Source organism: Rhinopithecus bieti, unplaced genomic scaffold, assembly GCF_001698545.2.
Source record: "Rhinopithecus bieti isolate Rb0 unplaced genomic scaffold, ASM169854v2 scaffold_21703, whole genome shotgun sequence".
Classification (NCBI taxonomy): domain Eukaryota; kingdom Metazoa; phylum Chordata; class Mammalia; order Primates; family Cercopithecidae; genus Rhinopithecus; species Rhinopithecus bieti.
In genome coordinates this window covers 2437619-2445203 of record NW_016812332.1, presented here as the reverse complement: position 1 = coordinate 2445203, position 7585 = coordinate 2437619, and the positions used below count along the sequence as shown (strand labels likewise).

At 35.4% G+C, this 7585-nt stretch overlaps 1 protein-coding gene across 6 annotated transcripts in view; it reads left to right on the top strand.

Moving 5' to 3' along the window:
* ARHGAP5 (Rho GTPase activating protein 5) overlaps window positions 1-7270 on the top strand; it is a 70460-nt gene extending 63190 nt beyond the window's left edge. For 5 of the 6 annotated variants that reach the window (XM_017895897.1, XM_017895896.1, XM_017895894.1 and 2 more), the window contains 3 exons: window positions 760-837; window positions 4319-4450; window positions 6820-7267. In XM_017895897.1, coding sequence (XP_017751386.1) covers window positions 760-837; window positions 4319-4450; window positions 6820-6998 — 389 coding nt within the window. In that variant the 3' untranslated portion in view covers window positions 6999-7267. Of the gene's footprint in view, window positions 1-759; window positions 838-4318; window positions 4451-6819 lie in introns of all 6 variants that reach the window. The other variant, XM_017895898.1, reaches the window with a different exon arrangement.
* The last annotated feature ends 315 nt before the right edge of the window (window positions 7271-7585 follow it).

Sequence of the window (7585 nt, the reverse complement as noted above, 5' to 3'; positions counted from 1 at the left end):
CTTGTTGTTTTGCCTTTGCTCATTAGTATTTCTGGGTTGCAGACCTCTCCAATGCCCAGTCACGATATGAGCCTCTCCCTGCCCTCTCGAAAATCAGGAAACTTACTGTCATGTCGTTCTTCAAGTTTCTAAGTCATTAGCCAGTTCACCTTCTTCTCTCCACCATTCACAGAATACTTAGGTTTGGTTTTTTTACATGTTAGGTTCAGGGTTTTTAGCTGTATTTAGTGGGAGAGTAGGGAGAAATAAGTCTATTCATTTTGTCTGGAGCTGAATGTCCTAAATGGTTTAAAATAGAAAATAGTCCACTAAGAACTTACTTTTTTTAAATGCTCAAAAGTATTTTATTCTTAAAATATTTTACCACTATAAATTTGTAACTTAAGTTGTACATAAGATTAAGTACATTTATTGTTATACATATATATGGGTTTTTTGTTTGGTTGGTTGGGGTTTTTTTTGGGGAGACAGGGTCTTGCTCTCTTGCCTTGACCTCCCAGGCTCAGGTGATCCCCCTGCCTCAGCCTCCCGAGTAGCTGGGGCTACAGGTGCATGCCACCATGCCCAGCTAAGTTTTTGTTTATTATTTGTAGAGACAGAGTCTCCCTGTGTTGCCCAGGCTAGGCTCAAACTCCTGGACCAAGCAGTTCTCCCACCTTGGCCCCCCAAAGTGCTGAGATTACAAACATGAGCCACTGTGCCCAGCCATGTGGATATGTATGTGTTTATTAAAGTATGTATATTTCTTTATTCTCTTAGGGTTATGTACCGAAGGACTCTACCGTGTTAGCGGGAACAAAACTGACCAAGACAATATTCAAAAGCAGTTTGATCAAGGTAAGAAGATAATTATGTGAAATAAAATTGTTGTTTTGTGTTTTACTTATTAGAATTCATGGTGAGAAGATTGATTTTCATTTGAAAACTTCCTAAGGAAATGGATGTTGAGGAGAGAGGGTTTCAGAGTGGGATTAGAAGCACTAAGTAGAATAGATACCACAGTAAAGGTACGAAACAGCTAGGGAAAGTCTGTTTTCTTTACACTAGCAAGGAAGTCACTGATTACTTTTAGAGCCTTTGAATTAAGGGGCCTTGGTACTAGGGATTTGTAAGAGGAAGCAGATGATATGAACCTTTTAAAATACAATTGCAATAGAAGAAAAGATTGAAAACAAGAGGCAGTTGAGTCAAGAAAATACAATATTGTATATATTTTTAATGTAAATATGAAGACAGAAGAGGATTTAGTAAATAAGAAAGGAAGTACTGGAAAAGTATTGAAGCAAAGTCCATCAGGCCCGGAAGGAATGGAATGCAGTAGAATAAATTTTGTTTTTGAAATAACAAGAAACTATCTCTAACCCTAAGACTGAAGGGAATACTATAAAATATTTTGATGTAAGAGTAGGTATTTTATGGCCCATATACTCTGAGGTTCTTCCCAAATTTCATATTCCTAATACATTAAACAATCTCACAAGTAAAAGACTGTGACTGTACCTATATAAATCCATCACCAGAGTTAGAAAAGCAATAATTTGACTTCTGATTGATTGACATCTTAGCCATTAGGAGTAAAAAAAGCCAAATTTTCTACTCAAACTCAGTAAACTCTATATGCGATTAAAGATTTAAATGTAAAAAATGAAAAACATAAGTACCAGAGAGAAAAATGAGTGAAATTTTATAGTCTTAAAGAAAAGCCTAAACTTGATATGAAACCTAGAAAGCATGAACACAAGTTGATAGACTGGACTGTATACACGCTAAAATTTTACAAAAATGTAAAAATTCTGTATGACATGTGGCTAAAACAGGGTGTGACATACCTAGCTTAAGTAATTCCCATCAGAAGAGAGCAACCAATAAATAAATGAAAATATGCTTAGCTTCTATTAATGATAAAAATTAAAGGATTATATTTACTTGTTTTATTTGAATGAAAAGAATTGTTAGTAGAGCGTAGGTAAGCATGTATCTTGTACACTGTTGGTTGTAGGTACCTTTTGAGAGGCAGTTTGTGAATATCAGGATTCAGATAGCTTTGCTAGAGAAATTCCACTTCTAGGAATTTGTTATAGAAGTCTTTGCATAAGCATGCCAAGATATACTTACAAGGCTCTTCCTTGCAGTATTGTAAGTTTTTTTTTAAAGGGGTGTTGTGGGGATACCACTCAGGTCTCATAAGTAGAATGAATACTAAGAAACCACATAAAATAAAGATTTATGCCTGTTGAAATATCAAAACGTCAGTTGTTGTGTGTGACTGTGTGTTTACAAAAACACACCTTGTTGCCAAAGAGTATCGTATAGTCTAGTATCCCATTTTTTAAAAATATTGCCCAGTCACAGTGGCTCACGCCTGTAATCCTAGCACTTTGGGAGGCCAAGGTGGGCAAATTGCCTGAGCTCAGGCAATAACAGGAGTTTGAGACTAGCCTGGGCAACATAGTGAAACCCCATCTGTACTAAAATGCAAAAAATTAGCCGGACATGGTGGCGCACACCTGTAATCCCAGCTACTTGGGAGGCTGAGGCAGGAGAATCACTTGAACCCAGGAGGGGGAGGTTACAGGGAGCTGAGAGATCGTACTATTGCACTCCAGCCTGGGTGACAGAGCGAGACTGCATCAAAAAAAAAAAAAATTATATATATATAGTGTTTAAAAAACTGTTTAGACTTAATGATATTACATTGGTAGAAGTTAACTTCCAATAGTGAAGGCATGGTTGTAGTTAATACCAAGACTCTTGAGTTTGACTTTCTTGTTTTGTTTTCTGGTCCTGCCACTACTGCCACTATTTTTGTGTCTCTGGCAAGTTAATCTTTCTAAATCTCAATTTCTTCATGTCTACTGTGGGAGTGATGAGAGTAACTATAAGGTTAATGGGATAATGTATATGAAGAGTTTTCTGTCCGAGCACCATATTAAATGTTCATTGGGTAGCTATTACTACAAAGAATGTAGCCTAAGGAAATAAGTTTATATGTATTAAAGCATAGCGTCATATCATTTTCATATTATTGTAATATATTTAAATGAAATAAATCTAAATGTTCAGTAATAGAATATAATGTAAATTGTATAATCTAAGGAAATATTTCACAGCCATTAAAATTGTTTATGTAGGGCAAAATGTTAACAATTGATTTGACAATTTTTTTAATGAACAGAGAAAGGCTGAAAGGAAACATGCTAAACTGTAAACAATGCTTGTCTAGGTGATGGGGAAATTTTTTTTCTTTTTGCTGGCCTATTTTTTATATTAAAGTGATTTACTGATAGCAAATTAACCTTATGATGTGATACACTTTTAGTATGTTCTATTCTTGATTTTTTTAGTCGGAACTTCACCAACGATTTAAATTTAAACCATTTTACATAAAATTTTAAAGTGTAAGCTTGAAAAGTCCAAATTAGAATTTATACAAATTGAGTATCTCTTATCCAAAATTCTTGGGGCCCAGAAGTATTTTAGATTTCAGATTTTTTTCAAATTTTGGAATATGTGTATTTTACTTAGCAGTTATGCCAGATCTGAAATGTTCCAGTGAACAAGTTTCAGATCAACCTGTATGCATATTTCTTTTTTCTTTTATGGCCTCTTTTTTTTTTTACCCCTCCTCCAAAGAAATAGGGTCTCACTATGTTGCCCAGGCTGGACTTAAACTCCTGGGCTCAAGTGATCTTCTCATCTTAGTTTCCTGAATAGCTGGGACTACAGGTATGCACCAGCTCACCTGCCTCTTGTGGCCTCTTTTAAATAGCTGTATAAACCAAAAAAAGATAGATATTATTAAAGTTCCTCAATATACTAATAAACCTAACAGCATTTTTTTATTATAATAGAAAAGACTTATTGCTTGGTTGTCTTTTCCCAAATCCATGTAGTTTGTCAGCCTAAAAAGAAAAGTGGGGCCGGGCGCTATGGCTCACACCTGTAGTTTCAGTACTTTGGGAGGCTGAGGCAGGTGGATCACCTGAGGTCAGAAGTTCGAGACCAGCCTGGCCAACATGGTGAAACCCCTTCTCTACTAAAAATATAAAAAATTAGCTGGGTGTGGTGACGGTCGCCTGTAATCCCAGCTACTCAGGAGGCTGAGGCAGGAGAATCACTTGAACTGGGGAGGTAGAGGTTGCAGTGAGGTGTACTCCAGCCAGGGCAACAAAAGCAAAACTCAGTCTCAAAAAAAAAAAAGAAAAAGAAAAGTGGCCCACGACTTAAAGTTATCTTTTGATCTAAAAGTAACCGTTTAGCTTACTTCTATAATAAAAGTTTTATTATGTAATTTAAAATGTTAATTTTTGTCTTGTAGATCATAGTATCAATCTAGTGTCAATGGAAGTCACAGTAAATGCTGTAGCTGGAGCCCTTAAAGCTTTCTTCGCAGATCTGCCAGATCCTTTAATTCCATATTCTCTTCATCCGGAGCTATTGGAAGCAGCAAGTAAGTATAAACCTCCTTTTTATGAGAGGGATGATAGTGGCAGTTTTTGGATATCGATTGCTAAGTGTTAAAATCGTCATGTGCTAGAATATGTAGCTAATAAAAATTAACTTACTAGAACACTATTTCTTAAAGGTATTTTCCTCTAAATTAAAATCAGAATCCCTGAAGATGGCCTCCAGGAATATTCTGTTTTAGTTAGCCCCCTAGGTGACTTAAATGCTCCTAGAAATTAGATCATTGTACTAGAAGTTTGAGGTTTGTGTTTTTAATTCAAACTTAAGGGCACTGTAAGAAAATTAAATAAATTCTTCAAATTGTAAGTCGAAGAAATTTACTTTGGCCTTGTCTTACCTGTTTTATGTTGCTATAACAGAATATTACAGACTGCATAATTTATAAAGTAATTTATTTCTTACAGTTCTAGAGGCTGGTAAGTTCAGGGTCAAGGAGGCCTCATCCGGTGAGGGCCTTTTTGCAAAGGCATTCCATGCCCAAAGGTGGAAGGGCAAGAGAGCACACTCAGAGAGTAAGAGACAGGAAGGGGACTGAACTTACTCTTTTATCAGGAATTCATTCCCAAAATAGCTAACTCACTTAAGAGATAACAGTGTTAATCTCTTCACGAGGACAAAACCCTCATGATATAGTCACCTCTTAAAGCTCCCACCTCTCAACACTGTTGCCTTGGGGATTAAGTTTTCCACACAAGAACTTTGGGGGAAACATTCAAACCATAGCAGACCACGTGTTGTAAGTCATTTTGGGAAAGAACATGATATTTATTTAGTATTTATTCCTACTTTGGCATCTTTCATTCAGATGTTTCCACTAAACAGATACTCATTTATCCAGAAAATGAGACCTAAAGTCTGTTTGGGCATCATTTTCATCCATGTGATTTCTCAGTGACAAAAAAATTAACATAATTGCTAAATACTTCTCTCTACTATTTCCTTTTGGTTGCAAGTCTTCAAGTTCTTTAGGTGAGACTACTTTGTACAGTTCTGATTATAAGTTCTCAGTGATTTATTTTTTTTTTAATTCAGTATATTGTCACAAGGTATAGTTGCCTTATATATACTCTCAGGTAAAGTGGGAAAATGGTTTAATTGATAGCTTAGATGTTCTTATCTATTGACCATTAATAGGAACCTCAGAACTTTCCTACTTAGGAAATTTTTAAGGACCGATTTAGAAGTAATGTGTAACAAATGACATTTTGTTAGTAATTGGTTTTGCTACCATAATGATGTGGTATGCACACTGGTCTTCAAAATAAAGAAGAGGAGGAAAGCACCCTCTATCTCATTTATTTCAGGGCCACATTTTAGTTACTCTGTTTCATAATTGCGTAGATTTGGAGAGTAAGTTAAATACTTAAACTATCTGTAAAGGAAAATCTTTGATAAGCAAAATGGATTACAAGTAATTGTAGTATAGACAAATCTATAGCCCAAGGGCCATATTTAGGCTATCGCCAGTTTTGGGCAGACTTTTGAGCTGAGAATCGTTTTTACACCAAGAGAAAAGAAAATTTCATGACACATTAAAATTACATGAAATTCAAATTTCAGAAGTTTTATTGGAGTATAGCCACTCCCATTTGTTACTGCTTTTGTGCTACAACACGGGGTTGAGTAAGTGTGCCCACAAAGCCTAAAATAGTTACTCTCTGTAGCATAAATGTTAAGAGCCTAACAGATTTGTAAGTAATGAATTATAAATCAGTATCTAGTTACATAAATTGCTAATATACCATTTCCCATTTTGTCAATGCTGAGTCACTTTGGTCTTCAGTGATTAGCTTTCCTTATAAAAAGGCTATAGTAATAAATGATAACATTAATAGAAATAGATAATGTTAGTTGAAGTGATTTCTTAATTTACATAATTTAGCAGGTTCTTTTGAACAGGGATCTCCAACCCCTAGGCCACACAGCCTGGCTTGTTAGGAACCAGGCCTCACAGCAGAAGGTGAGCAGTTGGGTAAGGGAAGCTGAGCTCCACCTTCTGTCAGATCAGGAACGGCATTAGATTCTCATAGGAGTGGGAACCCTCTTGTGAACGGCACATGTGGGGGATCTAGGTTGTGCACTTCTTAAAATCGAATGATAAATGTAATGCACTTGAATCATCCTGAAACCATCCCCCCACCCATCTGTGGAAAAACTGTCTTCCACAAAACTGGTCCCTGGTGCCAAAAAGGCTGGGGACTGCTGCTTTACACCATTTTCTTTTATTTTGTTTACCTATCCTAATATGCTTTAAACATATTCTTGATTGTTACAGTAAATATAGCAGGAAGCTTTATCGAATATTTTTAAATGTGTAAGTTTTACACAAACTCTTCACTTTTAATTTTACAGAAATCCCGGATAAAACAGAACGTCTTCATGCCTTGAAAGAAATTGTTAAGAAATTTCATCCTGTAAACTATGATGTATTCAGATACGTGATAACACATCTAAACAGGTATTTTTTTTTTAGGGATTTTTGGCAAATAAAATGCACTACACATTTCGAACATGTAAACTTTATAAATTAGGTAATTATCAGATAGAAAAGGGGACTCAGACTAAACATACAGGTGAATTTTGGTTTTCTAATTTATATCTAAAAAGATACGTGATTAGTTTTGTAATGAAATGATTATATAAATAGTAAGTGTGGTAAGTATATTTTCTTTTTTACCACATTCTCTGTAGGATCTTAGAATTTTAGATATGAAATGACACTTAGACAATTAACCAGATTGACCTATCTGGAGTTGAAACAGGGTTTGGTTTGAAAAATTACTAGTTCTGTGACCTTGGGTAAATGACTTATTCTTGCTAAGTCTTGATTGTCTCAACTACAAACATGAGAATAACAGCACTTCACAAAGTGTTCAGAACAAAGTTGTTCTGAGGACTGAATGGAACTATTAGCATGTGTGCTAATTTTTTCAAAAGTCTTCTCGTAATATTTTCTACTGACATTTTAGTGAACTGTATTTTTTTTTTAAACTAATAGTATCAACGCCCAAACCAAGTACATTTCAGCCTGTACCTCCTAAAAGAGGATTAACTGATGTTTAAAGCTTACTTTTTACTAGCAATGTGGTATAAAACCGTGCATTTCTTATAACCTTTC